Source organism: Passer montanus, unplaced genomic scaffold, assembly GCF_014805655.1.
Source record: "Passer montanus isolate IOZ18808 unplaced genomic scaffold, ASM1480565v1 scaffold10, whole genome shotgun sequence".
Lineage (NCBI taxonomy): Eukaryota > Metazoa > Chordata > Aves > Passeriformes > Passeridae > Passer > Passer montanus.
In genome coordinates, this window is record NW_024356505.1 from 19,143,542 (window position 1) to 19,161,795 (window position 18,254).

At 43.2% G+C, this 18,254-nt stretch overlaps 1 protein-coding gene across 5 annotated transcripts; it reads right to left on the reverse strand.

Moving 5' to 3' along the window:
- Positions 1–2,323: 2,323 nt before the first annotated feature.
- On the reverse strand, positions 2,324–8,654 carry TAC1 (tachykinin precursor 1). Of its 5 annotated transcripts, none has more exons than XM_039708783.1 (6): positions 8,530–8,654; positions 7,679–7,816; positions 7,502–7,598; positions 6,876–6,899; positions 5,202–5,255; positions 2,326–2,952 (listed from the first exon to the last, which is right to left on the reverse strand). In XM_039708783.1, the coding sequence occupies exons 2-6, from the start codon at positions 7,799–7,801 to the stop codon at positions 2,903–2,905; spliced, it is 348 nt and encodes a 115-aa protein (XP_039564717.1). In that variant the 5' UTR covers positions 7,802–7,816; positions 8,530–8,654; the 3' UTR covers positions 2,326–2,902. The 5 variants fall into 5 exon arrangements, with proteins under 5 accessions (XP_039564736.1, XP_039564717.1, XP_039564698.1 ...); XM_039708764.1 differs by having other exon boundaries at positions 8,459–8,575; XM_039708792.1 differs by lacking the exon at positions 8,530–8,654 and adding an exon at positions 8,439–8,479.
- Positions 8,655–18,254: the final 9,600 nt, after the last annotated feature.

The window sequence follows — 18,254 nt, forward strand, 5'->3', positions numbered from 1 at the left end:
CTGAGATCTGAGGAGAGTTTTTTAATGTATTGTTGGTAGAGTCAGTTGAAATATTTCAGGCTATGCCCTTTGGTGTGTTTGCTTTATTTCTAGCTTGGAATTTATGTCTATACAAACATATAAATCAATGCTAAATTGAAACTTGTCCAAAACCCAGATTAGCATAAACCTGACATTATTTTGCCACCAGAAATTAAAATGAGTTGTTTAAAATTCCAGATTGAAACCACTCAACAGACTGACATGTAAAAGAAGACTATTTTGGTGACAGAGGCTCAGCTTTTCCTTCTAGAGTAAATTGTGGTAATGCCACTGACATGCTTGAGGGAAAGGATGCCAAAAGGATTTTGACAGGTGAGGAGTGAACTTGTGTGAATTCCATGATGTTCAGCAAGGCCAAGTGTAAGGTCCCACACCTGGGTCAGGGCAATCCCAAGGACAAATACAGGTTAGGCAGGGAATGCATTGAGAGCAGCCCCGAGGAAAAGGACTTGGGGCTCTTTGTGCAACTCAACATGACCCAGCTCACGTCCCAGAAAGACAGCAACATCCTGGGCTGCACCAAAAGCAGTGCAGGTTGCAGGGAGAGGGAGGTGATCCTGTCCTACTCTGCTCTGATGAGACCCCACCTGGATCCAGCTGCATCCAGCTCCAGGCTCCCCAGCAGAGGAAGAACATGGAACTGTTGGAGCAGCTGCAGAGGATGGGCATGAAGATGATCAGATATTAAATTGAAAGAGGGTAGTCTTAGGTTGGTTTTAAGGAAGGAATTCATTACAATGAGGGTGGTGAGACTCTGCAACTTGTTGCCCAGAGAAATTGTGGATACCCCATTCCTGGAAGTGCTTAGTGTCAGTTTGGTTGGAGCTCTGAGCAAACTGGTCTAGTGAGAGGGCAGGGGGTTGGACTAGATGATCTCTGAACCCTTCCAACCCTCCAACCCAATCCATTCCATGTTTTTTTTCTAGAAAATTCAGTCCTATCTGTTTACTGGATGCTGTTATTTAGTATGTGTGCTGTCTTTCAAACACTTAAAGCCCGTGTATATTTGTGGGCTTTGCAGTGGTTTCTTCTGCAGGGAGGTTTTTGAGACATGCAGGCTGCAGGGAGTGAATGGTGAGGCTTTTTCTTTCCTCTCTATGTCTCAAAATTCAGCACACACAGACTGTGAGCTCTTGTGAGCACCAGGGTCCTCCAGGCAAGGGTGAGAGCATTTTAAAGTTTTTCTTTCTTTCTACCCTTCACCAAGCATTATTCAACATGATTTCCACAGTCCTTTTGCTGTGCTGCTAGCCCAGCAGTCAGCTTCTCCTCCTCACTGCGCTCTGTGGGAGTTCATACAGAAGTTTATCAGCCTGAAAATTAGCCCTGGGAAGACAAAGAGCTGCCAGAGTGCCAGTACAACCACTGTGTCTCACATCAGTGTGGTCCCTCCCACGAGCCACCTCAGCTTTCCCACCATGTAGCCCCCACCTTGCTAGATCTGGCTTCTACCCAGCTGAAAGTGGGATCTGTTTTAAGCATGGGCAGGCTTGGGTGCTGCTTCTAACCCAGAAGGAGTGAGGTCCAGCACCCACCTGCTCCTAATGGGGGTAGTTGTGACGATGCCTCAGGTAACCTTGAAAATGGATGTGTACGAGTTCATTTCCAAAATGGAAAACAACAAGCAGTGAATCCCTTTGTATTACTTAGTTTTAAATTTAGTTTGTATACACTGACTGTTTTTATTGGTGATTCATCTGCAATGAAAGTTTGCATCATAGCATCAGAGAAGTATAGCTCATAGCAGGGGCAAAGAAGATAGAACTCCAGATGCCTTGGCATCTGCTGAGATGGATGTAGCATTTCAGGCTATCCTGGATGTATTGCAATCAGATATTTTAATTAAAAAGATAATTACAGTCACATTTTTTTTCTTTTTATATTGCATGGATTCACACCCACAGGTGCTTTTATTGTGAATCCGAGGGATAGAACTTATTAAGAGCTTGGCTTTCAAATAATAAATCTACAACATTGGATTAATTCCACAGCAAATTATTGGAGCTGGGGGATACATCCTGCTCTCTCCATTCAGTAAATATGCTTCCTAATTTCCATCAGGTTTAGAAGGCATTGCACCTTGTGTGACCTGGAGCAATCCCAGGAACTCCTATCTCCAGTAGCAAATCCCTCAAACCTTCACCAAACACACATGAGGAGGTTCACAGCCTCCCTGCAAAAAGAAAATAATTTGATATTTCTTTCCAGTCTCAGACCACTGTTGCTATTTCTCATTCCAGACCCACATGGGAAATAACTCCACCACTATCACCAAAGGAAGTATGTTGCAAAAGCCCCAGAGTAGTTTTTATTTAAAATGTTACTATCATAAAATTTCAAACTATGAAATGAAGACCTTGGATTCCCATTCAAACATTACCCATTCCCCTTTTTAAAATATATTGATGCATAATCACAGGAACATAAAACATGCTGCAATGATACAAATATATTTTTTCATACAGAAATTACAGTGCATAATAAACCATGAAAACAAATTGAGGCACTAGACTGAACATCAGTTCTCTTCTGCACTAGCTGTGAAGCTGATAGACTCACTTTCAATGAACAAAAGAATACTTGCTTGTTTAGTAAACATGACTCTACAGGTCATTTCAAACATGTGCTTTGTTGTGAGACATCACCAGGGTTGCTGGTCCTTTCAGAACCACAGCACACCTACACAACACGTGTCACTGCCACAATATGAAAAATAATGCTTTTATTGAATGTACAACTCAAAAAAACCAAACCCCTTCAGTTATTAAATAAATAATTATTTCATACAGTGGTTAGTTTATATTACACTGCATTGGCCATTAGAACAAATGAAGTTTAATAAATATCACACAGGAACGTCTCATTTACGCCTCCGTTCGTAATTCTGTGCTATGCTCCCTTCAGAGGACCCTGCGAAAAACAAAGCAGATTGAAGCACAAGGTACATCCTTGCATGAACACCAGCAAGCACAAGAAGTGTCAGAGACCTGCAGCCAGCTGGCACCACCAGGCACCAGTGGCATGTTTGGAACAGGGACCAGGGCTCCTGGCCCATCCCTGAGCTGCTTTGGTTTCGCTTTACCCCTCAGACTACACTGTCCTCCAGAAGGCTGAAGGTCTGAGCAGTGTTTTCCACCTCTTGTCTGAGCAGTGTTTTCCACCTCTTGTCTCCTGAGCTGCTTGAAGCACCATTACCTCAGAGCCCCTCTACCTCCCAGTAATTCATCTAACTGCTGGGATCTAAGCCTTCAGGCCAATTTGTGGTAGAAGGTTTCTGCACAGACATATCCACCTTCATTCCTGTGCAGTCAGCTCTTTGCCAGCTCTTTGAAACTCTCCCTGTCCACAAGCCCTGCACACAGGAATAATTTTACTGTACACTGTGGCAGGAGCCAAGCTCCTCGGACATACTCAGACTACCATGCTGACAAGCTGCAGGCTAAAATAGTTTTTATGTTTAGTAGTGGTAGATCTCTCCTTCTTGCTCATTTAAAATGAAAGTAAAATCTAGAGAGCCCTTCTTGAGCAAGGCTGTCCCCAAACCAGGGACGGAGACACCAGCATCCCCTTACCCTGCTTTGGAACCTGAGGCTGTAAATCAGCAATGTGCTCACACCCAGAGGGACAGCAGGAATTCCTGCCCATTACCAGGGAACTCAGGGCTTTCTGCAGAAGAGAACCACAGCACAGGGTAAAGGTCCTGCCCAGTTAAATATCTTCCAAAAGGGAGAAGTGAGGGTAGTCCTAACACTTACTATTCCTGATCTTGCTTTGATTACACAGTCCTTAGGACCCACCTTCTCCTCTGGTGGAGCAGAAAAAACTTCTTATCATTTCCCCCTCAAGCCTCCCTGCAGAGGCAGAAAAGCTGTGAATTCTAGTTTTACCTGCCAGACAGGTGTTACATAGCCCAACAGAGTAAAACATCATTATTCTCTTTTGTCAGAAATACCACACAACAGTACCCTAACTATACCAGCAATTTAGAAATTAGGGTAATAACATATTTGCATTTTTTAAAACATTTTCCATATTTCACATTCTCATATTAATGTAAATGTAATCCCAGTGGAAACTAAACCAAATTTATTACTTACAGGCTATTTATTTTTGTGATAGCAGATATATTTACAGGTATTATGCATTTAATAGCTATTGCCACTGCAGAAAATTGTACAAAATTATTCATGATACATAGCAATTTGCAAAATAATGCAGAGAGCAATATTACTAGTCTTGAAGGGAGTTTAATTGAAAATAAAAGTTACTGACAACCGTAATTGCAGAATATAGATCACAGCATGTATCCACATAATGTAAAGGTGTCAGCTAGTAATTTAACTTTTATCATCCATTTAACAAAACAGTGAGAACTATTTCAGAGACATGAAATACATATTAGGGTTTTTATTTTTTTAATTCTTATCCTGGAGAATCAACTGATACTTTATGGTTCACAGTGAGGGATTTCCTCAGAGCAGCCCTAGAGCACAGGGAAGGAAGGTAGAGCTATGGAGAGTCTCCAGTTTCCCACAGGGGTTCTGCACATGAGGGGAGAGGAGAATTCTGCCCTGTATGGACACTGTGGGAAAATGTATTCACAGTACCCATTCAGAGTTTAAAATGCTTTAGGTGAAGTCAAAATCTGAAAGAGACTGTGAATGTTAAACAGCCTGATCTGCAGAATGAGGTGGTGTTAATGGCAAAGTTCTGTTCTTTCACCTTCTACTCCAAGTATTAGGAATAAAGGTCTCCAGAGAAGATATCCTTTTACCCGATGAGATCTGAATTTAGACCACAAGTTAAGTGACCCCTGCATTTTCAGCCTCCAAAGTTTTCTGGATACTTCATTAAAATTTAGGTGTTTTGTTTTAATAGCACTTTGGTGACCAGCAGAACATGCAAGGACAGGACAGTCATGAAAGTGCTCTGGGGAATTCTACCCAAGTGGCCTGCAGCTCAGACTAGCCTGGTCATTTCAAGCACTGAAGTGAACTCTGAAATATCTTGGGTAACAAAGAAAATCCTGATTCTTTTTCAGGCAGCTCTGGATCTACACTACATGGAAACTGCTTCTTCCATCCGCTGGGAGAGAACAAAGAGGCAACGGAATGAAGAGGCTGTATGTCACCAAGTATCAGATTTAGTCAAATACATACCAGAATTTAAAGATCTTTTGCCCATAAGTCCAACAAAGGAGTCTGTTTTATGCCCTGAAAAAATATATTTAGGGGTGTTTTAATACATTTAACTAGGCAGGCTTTTAAAATAACAGGTTCTTGCAAGGAAGACAGGGTCCGAAACTGTTTGTATCACAGACCAGTTGTTTACATCACTCTCAGACAACAGAGAACAAACAGCAGTCTGACGAATCAGACTAAACAGGATAGACCAAGGCACAGGCCAGTTAGTGCACATCTTCTCATTAGCTTAGATAGACCTTTGGTTTTGGGGTTTTTTTAAAGTATAATGGAAAACCAACGGCACTGACAGTACAAATCTTATTTCTCTCCCAGTACAATTCCTACTGTGATGAGCAAATTCACAAGAAGGCAGTGTCTTGGTATAGCCTGCATCTGTGTGGTGCATCTCTTCTACCTGTTGTTTTATTTCTGTAACGTGGAAGGAAATCCTCCCTCACAGGTCAGGTGGAGCCCTTACTGGAGAGGAAGGCAATGGCACTCTCTGTCTGGACACGTCTGAGCTAGACAGTCCGGCTCTATTTTTGGAATATGTATAAGTTCAGGTATTACCTACCTGTCCCCTTAGTAATTCTCAAGACACTGGAAGCATAGAGGATAAATTACTCCAGGTTTAGGCCCACAGTACTTATCAGGTTATACTAGTAGCTGTAGTTTCAGACAAGGAAGGAAAATTAACTGTTCTTCTTTATCTAAACTGGCTTTTGAGTCAAACGTAAAAGTTTCTCTTTGGAAAGAATTTTGCTTGGTGAATTCATACACAAAGCAAGCTACTCAGACCTCATGTATTAATTCAAGCTGAAGCAGTTTCAGAAAACTATATTTTTTTTTACTTTAGTCAGATGGTAATTTGGTATGAGCTTTGTATCAAACTCCTTATTTGGTCTTCCAAAACATAACCTCAGAGAAAGCATCTTGTGGTTAACAGAATACTGGAACAGTTGCTGGCCTGTCACAGAATATAATATCTGTGAATCTTCCAGTTTCTCTTTAAACATCATGAGATAATTTGAGAAAATAGAACTACCACTGTGCAGAGCAAGGTAACACCCCAGTGCTGATAGCATCTCCTGCTTGGTGTTACACAGAAGCAGAGCAAGGCACACTTACTAGTGGGGCAAGACACGGCTCTTCATATGGCAGCACATCATCAAGCAGCCCCTCCCGTGAGCAGGAGTCTGATTGTCAGCCAGTGCTGAGAGCACAAATACAGTATCTCACGTGTGAGGACATGGGGGCTCCCATGAAAGCATTCTTGGGGACTTGGGAATTCATTATTCTAATTTTCCAGATTTTGCCATCTTAATTGCTTCTCTCAGAGTCTGGCAGTAAGCCTGCCTTGCCAATGAGAAAGGCTTACAAAATCCCCCCTTGGGAAATAAGAGAGAGCTGCAACATCCGCACATTAATATGGATTGAAATCTCAAAGCTTGCAGCAGCTCAGATGAGATACAGGCTCACAGTGGCACTGAAGGGGAGGTTTCAATTCTTTAATAGATCATTTCTCCACCAGTGGTGCTGCCAGTCCCTAGCTGAAACCAGTTGCCTTCTAAATAATCCTGTCAAATACACTATTCTCTATTTGATTATCTTCTAATGATTACTTAAAATATTTGTATTTTTAAAACTTACTTTTGTGAGAGATCTGGCCATATCCTGATTGGAAGAGGAAAGGAAAGAGAAAAAAGACAAAAAAGTTGTTAAAAAAGGATTGCATACACGCATACACATATGATGCTACTGCAATGCTCTGAAACATCAAATACAAAAACTAACCTACACATATTTCACTTAAGGAAATTAGGGTGATGGTTTACAACTGCATTTCTCTTTGAAGAGACCAAAAACTTGTTTCAACTTAACTCACACAATTTAGATTAGTTTAGCTCCAATTTCTTAGATCAGTTTTTGGTTGAGAAAATGTGTAGAAAGCATGACAATAACTGTGTACTCGACCAGTTTCCACACTTTGGTGATTCAGTGGCATGTATGCTGACCTATGAATTACCATGCTATCCCTCACTGAGATTGACGTGTTCTAACAGGTACACGCTTAAGACTTTAAAGCCCTCTCTTTTCCAATCAGTGAGTTTATCTCATATAAAACTTGAAAGAAACAACAAAGCAAAAAAGCCTAAACCCAAAGCACCCGCATGGCACCCCAAGAAACAGATGTAACACATGAATCCCGAGCGATAAGCGTGTAAGGTTTGGTCAGGCCCTGGGAGAAGAGGTGAGCAGCCCCCCGCCCCGCTCACCGGCATCCCGCTTGCCCATGAGGCCGAAGAACTGCTGGGGCCGGGGTCTCCGGGCCATCCTCTGCAGGAAGTGCTCCAGGGGCAGCGGCAGCTCCTCCTGCGGGGCGACAGCGGGCACAGCTCAGAGCGGGCCCCGGCCGGGGCAGGGCCCCTGGCTCCGCACCCCGCGGGGCTCACCTTCGCCTGGTCACCGTCGGACCAGTCGGACCAGTAGCTGAGGTCGTCGCTGGCTCCCATCTCCTCGCCCAGCGCCTGCGACGAGGCCAGGAGGAGCACGGCGAAAGCCAGCGGGAGCCTCATCGCCGCCTCGACGTCCTGCGGGGGCACAGGTTGGAGCCGCGGCAGCCGCGGGTGGGAGCGCTCAGCTCTGCACACACTGACACAGCCTGCGGACACACAGCCTGCGGACACACAGCCTGCGGACACACGTACAGCCCCACCGCGCCCAGGTACACCGGCACCCCGCCCCGACTGCTGCACACCCCTCCGGGGAGACACACACCCCACAGCCAACGCAGCGGCACGCAGCACACAGACAGACACACAGACACACACAGCCAGCGGTGCCCCCTCACACGCACGTACCGGAGAAGACTTCAACACACCCTCACACGTCCATGCACATCTAGGATTCACACATTCCCCAATACACACAGGCAGACAGACACATCCCCCTCAGACACACATCCAGGTACACATGCATCCACTCACGAACTCATACAAAGAGCTACACACCTTAAATGCTCCCACCCGCGTAGGCACGTAGCTGTCCACACACACAAACACAGAGACACATGTGTCCAGAGGTGCACACTCATCCCTTTGCACACCCAGACACGTAAGGACAGGCACAAAAACATGCTGGCACGTCTAGGCAAACACGTGCGGGCACACAAGCACGAATAGGCACCCCCCAGCGAGGCACATACGCACAGACCGGGACAAAGGAGCACGCACACCCCCTCGGAGCCGCAGGACAAGCGGACCGCTCGCACACAGGCGCGGCCGGGCTCCCGCAGCGCACGCACCGTCCGCAGCCGCAGGGCGAGCGCTGCTCTCCGAGCGCATGGGCCGGCCGCGGCAGCGCTCCCCGCTTTATATGCCTGCAGACGGGGAGGGCCGAGACTGCCTCATTTGCCTAAATGCAATTACCCCCCGTTTTATCGTCCCAGCCCCGTGACAGCCCCCGCCCCGGCGAGCAGCCCCCGCCCCCCGCTCCGGCGGCGCCGGTGGCTCTGCCCGGGCGGGCGGTGCGGGCTCCCCGCGCTGCCCCCGCCGCAGCCCCGCGCCCCGGGGCCAAGGCGCGGCCCGGCCCCGGACCCGGGGTGAGGGCGTGGATGGGTGTGAGGAATGCGGGTGCGGATGTAGGGGTGCAGGCACCGCTTTTCGCCCCTGCCACCCCGCCCCGCTCCCCCAGGGCGCGGAGGGCTGCTCTCCGCTGCGGGCAGGGGCCAGCGGAAAGGGAGCCCCGGCGGCCAGGCAGGGGAGCAGCCTCCCGTGTCCGGACCACTTCTTCCCCCGGGTCTGTCTCCCCGTGCCGCTGCTGGGGCAGCCCCAACCGGCACCAAAAGCGAGGGATGCGCGAAGCGGAGGAGGACCCGGCGGGTCTGGGGTGTGTGCGGCTCAGGGGCACCGCTGGGCTGGCTGCTGTAAGAGGCGAACGCCTGCACCGAGAGAGTACCGAGCCAGTCCCTGCAGCAGCACATCCCTGGCGTCCTTCCCCTGTGACAGATTTGTCTATAAGATTGCACTTGAATAAGAAAGTTTGTGTCCCAGTGAGCTAAGGGTCACTCTTGTCGGCATGGGCTGCTTGAGAGTGTGCTCGAGAAAGAGGGATTTGGAGAAGGGACTTCATGCAGCCCAAGCACCTGCACTGGGCACCTCTGTTGAGAGCTCGAGCGTGGGTGGAGAGAATGCTCCTCATTCTGACTATCAACAAGCAGGCAGAAACCACAAAGAAACCATCAGATTTTCATGCTGCACCTTTGCAGCATTCCCTTTTGGCAGAAACCACAATGTTTATCAACTCTGAAACCCAAACCATCAGATTTTCATGCTGCACCTTTGCAGCATTCCCTTTGATGTGTGAACTTTGTAGTCTCTTGAAGAAAGTTGTTCTCTTGTCGTTTTGTTTATTATCTTGTTTCTGTTTACTATAGTGACAACAGAGCACTGGTCAGATACATCAAACCAGGCTTGCCAATCCTGCAAATGTTCCTGAAGCTCATGTCGCTCAGAAATCCTGAGAACTCCCACCTTTCTATGAAGTCATTTTCTATCACATGGAAAGTACAAATTTGAACTGAAATATCCTATCTGTTCTAATTCTCTAATTCAACATTTTACCAAAATGGATGTAACCATAACTTGACCTATGAAATTACAGGGATTTTATATTTTGAGAGAGCAAGAGAAGAAAAATTAAAAAGGGGTCCTTTCCAGTCTTCAGACTTTAATGAATTCAAGTACTTTATCTAAGTACTTATCTAATAGTTTGGGTGGAAGCGAAAAACTGATTGATAGATCAAGCTCACTTTCTCAATTTTAAAATAAATTGGCTGTTTAATCTTTCTTTGACCTGCAATAGCCAGACATTGCACTATGAACTTTTCAGCAAGTGAGCAGATTTCATGGCTAATGAGCAAAGCTGATTCCTAGGAAGATTTTCTGAGCTAATTTTTTTCATGTGAAAAGGATGTAGAAGGCTCAAATAAGGAAGCAAGCTGAAGCTTCTGCCTTGGTGCTGCCCAGTCCTTATCATAGTGATGTACTAGAGCATGCTAAAGTGCCCTTTTTGCACAAACAAAACCCTGTTTCATATATTTATTCACAAGGTTCTCATAGATATAAAGCTGCCTCTTCCTCACACATGATATTTGCAACTTTATATCCGAGTAACCTTGTGAATAAATATGTGAGCTCAAAGGCAGGTAAGGTGTCTTTGGTGAGCATTCCTTCTCTACCCATTCTCAGGGCACAGACCCCACTCTCTATTAGAGTTAGACCTTGTGATTTCTAACAACCAGTGTAAAGATTTTTGGTTATGAATCAAGAGATCATTAGATCCAAATGACCCAAATAAGGGTTAATATTTCTTGTGGAACTGACACAGAAAGCTGCCTTCAGAGTCCTTATCCAGAAATTTCCTTAGTAAGTGTTAGGAACTGGACTAAAGGCACTTGTTGTGGCTTGAATCTCAACACTAATGGAAAACTATTTGGGAAGCAATTGCCTGTGAAACACACCTCAGAGAATTGGTTTTTCAGTAGGCTTAATGTGATACCTCCTGTGAAATGTTTATTTGAATTTTATGATGATGTTTTGGTTTCCAGTAAAAAGTCTGATCATTGAATGATGTTACATTGGCTGCTATACTGTTATCTAGTGATTCTTATACCATTAACAAACAGCTAATGTGTGATGGGAACATAGCAAATTACATATGCCCATGTACGATTTTGTGCAGAGTACAGATTTGAATTTTTTGACTATGCACAATTTCAGAGCATTTGACATGAAATGAATGCATCTGTCTTTGTTCTTCAGTGGCCTTGTGCTATACAATTGCATATTGTATATTTAAACCTAGAGCCTAATTCTTGTGTATATTGAGATGTTTTTTCATCACTTCACCAGAGACACTCAAGTAACAGAGACAGTTTTAGAAGAGTTATTTTATGTTACTTCAAAAATTAGGGATGAATTGCAGTCTACCTGAGCACAGTGATCCTCTCTGTACATACACCAGACCTCAGCTCTTATTTTGATCATTACAAGAAGACTGGAAATTTTCTTATCCAAAGATACAAATTTATAAACATTGGAAGAGAGATCATGATTGATGACCTCCTAAATTTTTCATAGGTATGTGTCTCCAGGGTAAATAGAATGATTTCAATTGCAGATGAGGGCTCTTTGTAACACAGTGATTTATTTTGCCACTGTAAGATTATTTATTTGCAGTGCATCCAAGTGGCATTGGAAAAAATAGCAGAACTCACCATAGCATCCTATTTTCTAATTAAGTGTGAACAGACTATTGAATTAATCTTTTGGCTTGTATTTTAAATCTTCCATTACAAATTTGTCACCTTCAATTTTTCCTTTAATGAAGGCTTACATTTTCAGAGCGTATGCTCGTACATGTAAATGCATATGAGGCATATGCGGTAATTATGCATCTCTCTATCTCTCTCTCTTTTCCCCCCTCTGCATCTATAAAGAATGAGTTCTTATTCTTCTGTCTGTGAAATAAAACATTCTACGTTCAATTATATTGTTCTCACTGGCAGGCAAGGAGGGTAGCAGTGAGATTTCCATGCCACAGGAATGCCCTTTCCTGGGCAAGCCCAGGCAGAAGCAAGGCTGATCTTACAGTTACTGAATCGTCTGCTAAGAGCTAAACATGCAATGTTGGTCTTTAATTCTCACTTTGAATAGTTAATGGGTTTCCTCACTCTTCTTGTTCCTGTCATGTTTTACACTCCCATCACTGCTTTCCATCCCACCCATCCACTATTATCGCATCTTATCCAGAGTGAGTTTCTTTCACCCTGATCTGAGGCTCACTTTTGTCCACACTAAGTTAGACACAAAACTAGGGTGTGGGACCAAATGGAAATAAATGTCAGGGTATTAAAATGCTGAATGTAAACCTACAACATGAATGTTGCAGAGGTTATCCCCTCAACCTAATATCTCTAGAGTCAATCATCTGCAAGGGAAGTAATTGCAGTCCTGTCAAGCTTCTTGGGCTCGAGAGAGAACATGTCCTTGGAGGGGAAAAAGCACTTACTTTCATCTGTTTGGAGATCTCTGGGAAAGAAAGCTGTAAAAAGCCATCTCTACATCTGCAGGATCTCTGGGGGAGTTGGTAAGGAGAAGGGCCTCTAGAGACATTTCTAGATGTGCATCATTTCAAAACAACCGTGAGAAGAACCGGACTTGCTACCTGGAGATGCCTTGCCATAACTCTCCAAATGGTTTTCATAAGAAAAATTGGGAGATACAATATTTGCTAAATATTTGTTCAAAAAGGCTAACAGGGAATGACATTAGAACAGCACATTTCAATAGCAAATACAGGACAGTATTCCTCTCACAGTGTCTGCTGCTTTTAACCATAAAACCAGGGGTTATTTTCACATTTGCCATCACCAACAAAATGGCCAGGGACAACCATGAAATACTGTACAAAATATTCCCAAAGCTGAGGCAGACTGTGAACATCACTGGTCTGAGCTTGACCAGGGAAAATCTGCAATTTGAACTCTCCTCACAGAGCAAAGGGCTCAAAGCAGCCAAGGGACAGAAACTTGAGGCTAATTAAGTTTGTCACTCTTGGAAGAAATGTTGCTGGCATTGCTTTGTTCTGATGCAGAGACCCTGTTTTTTGGGGTTTTTTTTGTTTTGTACTTACTGGTTTACAAATATATTTATAAATCAGTTGATTTGTTTCAAACCAAACCTTCTGAGTCTGAAGCTCACTCTGTAAGGCTTTTTGCTTCAGTTGTCCAAGCTGATTTGTAAACTGCTTCACAGTGACCTGTGAGGGTAAGGGAGGATTTAGACTTACTTCATCAACAGGTGAAAGCAAAACCCTGGCTAATAATCTGGGCTCAGCACATCTTCTGCAAAGCCTTTCTGTAGGAAGGACAATCTTTTCTCTGAGACTGACCTCAGCCTTAGTAAATTTTGCGGATGGATCATCAAAGGCAGGTCCTTGGCCTGTTTTCAACACCTGAGTATCTTCTATCTGATCCTGCCACCAGAACCTGTCCTCGTTGCACTGACCTCTGGCTGGCTCCAGCTGTGCACAGTGGTGGTGGTGGACAATGGCTGGAGCAAGAGCCCAGGACGTGGAAGAGCTGTGGGAATACACAACAGCACATCTTGGTTATCTGGGAAAGCCATGGACATACCACTGTCCCACCCACTCTCTTTTGATCCCTGTGCAACAACAGCCCTCAGTGGCTGGGCACAGGCCTGGGTAGCCTTGCCTTCCACCCTCACTTCCAGACCTTCTCCTGCAGGAATGATGAGGTGTGTTTTACACTGGCTCTTTCTGCCAATTCCCCACAGCATCTCAGTGCTCATTGCAATGGCAAAAAAGGAATAGCTGCTCATGGCTGCTATGAGTTCTGATTAATTGAAACACTTTCTTAACTTGAGATCAAACACTGATGAATCATCCTCTTTTTTATGCTGTTTTAGAAACTGGATAATTTATATGACTATACCTTCATTGAATATTAATAGTTTTCTCAGCAACTCAGTACATTTGAAAAACAGATTCAGAAATCAGCAGGATAAAAGGGCACGCTTTTGGCAAAATTTAAATTAATTCTAATATTACTACAACTACCAGGTTTTTAGTAGTAAAACAACTTTTACAAATGCATAACACTATCTTCATTATTGAAGACTTGTTGCGTCTCAGTGTATCTCTCTTCTCCCTCACATATCCTCAACAGAAATTCATAATATCTCCATAAGTCTTTGAAGTCCCCAAAATCTCACTTATAATTTTCTACTTTGTGTTTACTTCACAATTTTTAGGAGACTTCATTCTAATTCCTAATACGTATTTGAAACCCTGTGCAACTACTTGTAAAAGTATATTGGCATTTTTGGAACAAACACCCAGAAATTTTGTGTAACAAAATTGATATAACATTGTGTATGGTGAGACAAAAGTGAAGTAAAGAAAAAGAAATTGCTTGAGCGTAGAATCAGTGGAAGATGTAAGGGGTTCAGATGCCCAAATAAAATAGAAAAATAAAAAGATAGAGAAAATGAGAAAATAGCAAGACAATTTTACTGCTTTGATAATCACTTGAAATAAAATATCTTTCTGTGTCCTGACTGTCTTGTCTTCCAATATTGAATCTTATGATATACCCCTATTTTAAAAAACTGTCAAGTTCTAAAGTCATGTCTGTGACAAGTTCATTTTAAAGTAGGTTACTTCCTGACAAATCCTTCAGCTGGAAAGATAACAAAAAGTGTGAAATGAATTTATAGGAATTATTTATTACAGAGAAGTTCAACAGAAGTAGCTGCCTAACCAAAGAAGGGCTATTCATACTGGAATTCAAATGTGTGTCCTGAGGAGGAAGGTGACAGAATTGCTGGTGGATGCAATGGAAACTCAAGACTTTTTCATCAGATTGCATGTGAGCGTATTTTACCTGCTTGTCGCTGTCATCCTTTCCCACTCACCCCACGCTGACTCTGAGCAATTTTAAACCCTTGTCACGTCTGACGCAAATGCTTTAACACAGGCTGAGCCCCACCATTGTTGGCAGGGAAGAGGGAGGGACATCTCCTCACAGCAAGTCTTGGGGGACCACCTCCGTGCCCAAAGAAACTAAAGAAGCTTTCTCTCACCCCACAGTCCCCACTGCTTGATGTAAAGTCCTTAATATGGTGGGATTCATGCTTAGATAATTTGCATATGTTTCTTCCAGTATTCCTTTTGATGTGCATGATGAAAGACTTGAGGGCTCTTTGTGAAGGGTAGAGGAAAGAGCATGAGCATTACAAAACCTTGGGTTGGTCTAAGGAAAGAGAACTCCCTGTTGAGTGTTTTGGCCCTGCCTGCTGTGCTCTGTGGTGCCCTTAAAGTCAGAGCTCTGTGAGAACCCTCTTCCTCACCCCCCTTTTCATTCATTCACATCTCACCCACCACTGATTTTGCTCTGGAAGCACCCATGCCTTTGGGAGAGTCCTCACTTTTACGAACCTTGTAGTCATCTGAAATGAGACAGTGGTCTGCCTGATACTTGCTAATTGCTGTCCAATTAACTATTCAGACAGTCTTAAGAAATTAATTCTTTGTAAGTTTGAATATAAGTGGTCAAATTAAGAAGGTGAGAAAATCAAGTCTTCTAGGAATGCCTACAAGAAAACATCACTGGGTCATTACTTGGCTAGAAAAAAAATCCTTTCATCCCTTCAGGGAGTGATGCAGCAGACTGTGTCATTCCCAAATATAAAGCCTGCATTCCACCCAGCCCTACTCAAAAAAGGGTTGAATTCCTGCACTCTGCTGAATTCCTTGTTTTTCTGCTCACTTGCAGCAATAAGAGACGGTTCTAATCTAGGTTCATACCATTCTCCATTTAAAGCAAAACTGTCATATTTTAATTAATCAAGAAATGCATGAGGACTTTTCTCAGTGGCCATTAAGACCCATGCTCTGCCTCCATGCCATTGCTTTCACAGATGCATTGTACTCTGTGTACACAAATAGTTTTGGTAGCTTGTATTGATTATAAAAGTGTACCCTGAACAGTTTCCTAGACAGTTGATTTACCCATCACATCCATAATAATTAATTCAGACAGAAATTATGAACAAAGTTGCAACTGTGCTGGCTCCCACATGCCAACTTGCAAGTTCACTTGGCTCTCTGTACCCACAGCTGCACACAGAGCTGGGGGCACTGGCTGTGCTGTGCACAGGCAACACTGTCTGTCTGTGGCCATGCTTGTGAAGGAGGAATGGCTATTTAGTAAAATGTGCTTCAGTTGGCACAGTGTTTGTCCAGATAGTATAAACATGTCACATGCCTTGCATGTGTTTCAAATTGTGGAAGTCTTCCTGTATTTTCATATGCAACTAATTATAATTATTATAATTATTATTATTAAAGAGGATTTAGATACATAAAAACATAAAAATTCCAGTGTTTAAGTTTTAGTTGTTTACTAGAGTACTTCAAGGAATGAAATTCAGGTTCCTATTTCTCCTGACCAACACCAGGCACAAGCAAATGCTTGAAAACAGAGTGCAAACAGCCAATGCACAGTCAGACCACCTGGGGGTAGTCAGTAGAAAGTGTGGAACACTCCTGTCCTGCCTATCTTCAAGTTAATAATCTCATCAGCTGCTTGTTCTTCCTTGAAAGCAGAGATGTAAACCACTCCTCCAAAGAGCTCAAGGGAACTGGTCTTTCAAAACGACAGGAAAGATGCTGCTCATTTTAACTAATTTGGGAAGTGGATTACATATGGATCTACCAGAACTGGTGTACACTCACTGCACAGTGCGTGAGAGGCAATGTGTATTGCTCAGTGATTCATTCTTAGCCTTGGAAAAGAAGGATGAAGGCATCAGCATCGACCTTCACATAAAGCTCTGGTTAATGAAAATAGACAGAAAGGTGATACCATGCTTAGCAGAGCTAATGGATACACTGGGGTACCTTCATTGCAGCAGGGAAAATACTTTTCTGACAGTATTAGAATGATATAAGATTTATGCCAGAATAAAGATACCTTCTCTAAGGCAAGATGTTGAATAAACATGCTCCAAGTGAAAGCTGGAGTGGTGGACATTTTCCTCCCCATCTTAGAATGTAGACAGCTTGTGCTTATAAAATGTTCACATCTTTCTTGAGTAGCTCATCCCAAGTTTTGTGCAGCAAATAACGAGAAACATGTTAAATATGTTTGGACACATCAAAGTTAAAAATATTACCCAAAGATCTGAGGTCTATTACCTCAGGACAAATTATGTATTCTGTTTTTCATATGTTCTCAAGTATTCCATTAAACATTAGTAGTTTTCTACACTTTTTATACTTTTCCCTTGATATTTGCCTTAAGAAAAATGGAAGATGACAGCATTTGCTTTCTGAATCAAACTCTGTATTTTCCTACTAACTTTTGAAAGTGAAGGTTTGTCTCTGGCAGATTGGTTCGATTACAATTCTTTTATCTACAATTATCTACAATTCCTTTATTAACATACAGCCAAAGTCTACATACATGGTCAAGCGTACAACATGGAAAACAAACAACAGGTGACAAAAAGCTTTTTCTGTTAAAAACATCAAAAAACTCATTTGCCGAGGGCTAGATAATTTCACCATCATTATTAATTCTACATTAGAGGCACTTTATCTCTTTTGTACCTTTTTAGACTATATTTTTACCCGTTATTTAGGTGTGACTTTCCACAGAAGCAAAGCAGAGATTAGCAGACTGCATGCATAAACACCACTTTAATCTCCTTGATGTCAAAACATGCATAGATTTATCTGGTGCTTTCTCTTCAATGGAGATGAGTCTGTGATTTTTTTCTGTAGCTGTGCATCATGAACAGGGGCTCTGATACTACAAGCAGTTCTGTCTTTTGTGCTCCAAGGGTCTTCACAAATGCCATAGCTCCCACATGCTCCCAAGACCTGTGGAAAAGGATGTGAGTTCTGTGCCTGAGGAACAGAAGGTGGCAAACAGAACCAAAGTGTGAAGGCTTTCACAAAGCAGCCACATGCAGCCTGGTGTACAGAGAGTGTCTTGTGTGTCCTAAAACTCTTAAAGTTTTGTTGGTTTCTTGAGAAAGGAAGATGCTGATAAGGGGTCACCAAAATGTCAAAAATCACCTATAAATGAAACCCCTTCTTCAGTTGTGTGACCAGTCCTGAGGATCAGCACTTGCACTAGACTGAAGAGTTTGGGACTTGGAGAAAGTTTTGAGAGATGCTTCAACTTACACTGATTCCATAATCAGAAACTAGTGTCCCAGTCAGGCTGCTGGGTGGAATCTTTGCTGTAGAAAATGATCCCCTTCCATCTAGTGACACACAAATAACTGATTGAGAAACATAAGAGTATTTGCTCTCTGTCTACCCATGACTAAGAACGGAAGATCAGGCTCGCTGTCCATGACAGAATTTGAATTTATCCTAGAATTGAGAAGGGGTGGACTGGATGACATCCAGAGATATAGTTCAATCTACATTCTT

Coding starts and splice junctions, on each gene's coding strand:
- TAC1 (XM_039708764.1), bottom strand. CDS start 8,569: ATGCGCTCGGAGAGCAGCGCTCGCCCTGCGGCTGCGGACGGTGCGTGC. Junction 7,599..7,678: donor CCGACGGTGACCAGGCGAAG/GTGAGCCCCGCG, acceptor GTCGCCCCGCAG/GAGGAGCTGCCGCTGCCCCT. Junction 5,256..6,875: donor TGGCCAGATCTCTCACAAAA/GTAAGTTTTAAA, acceptor ATATTTTTTCAG/GGCATAAAACAGACTCCTTT.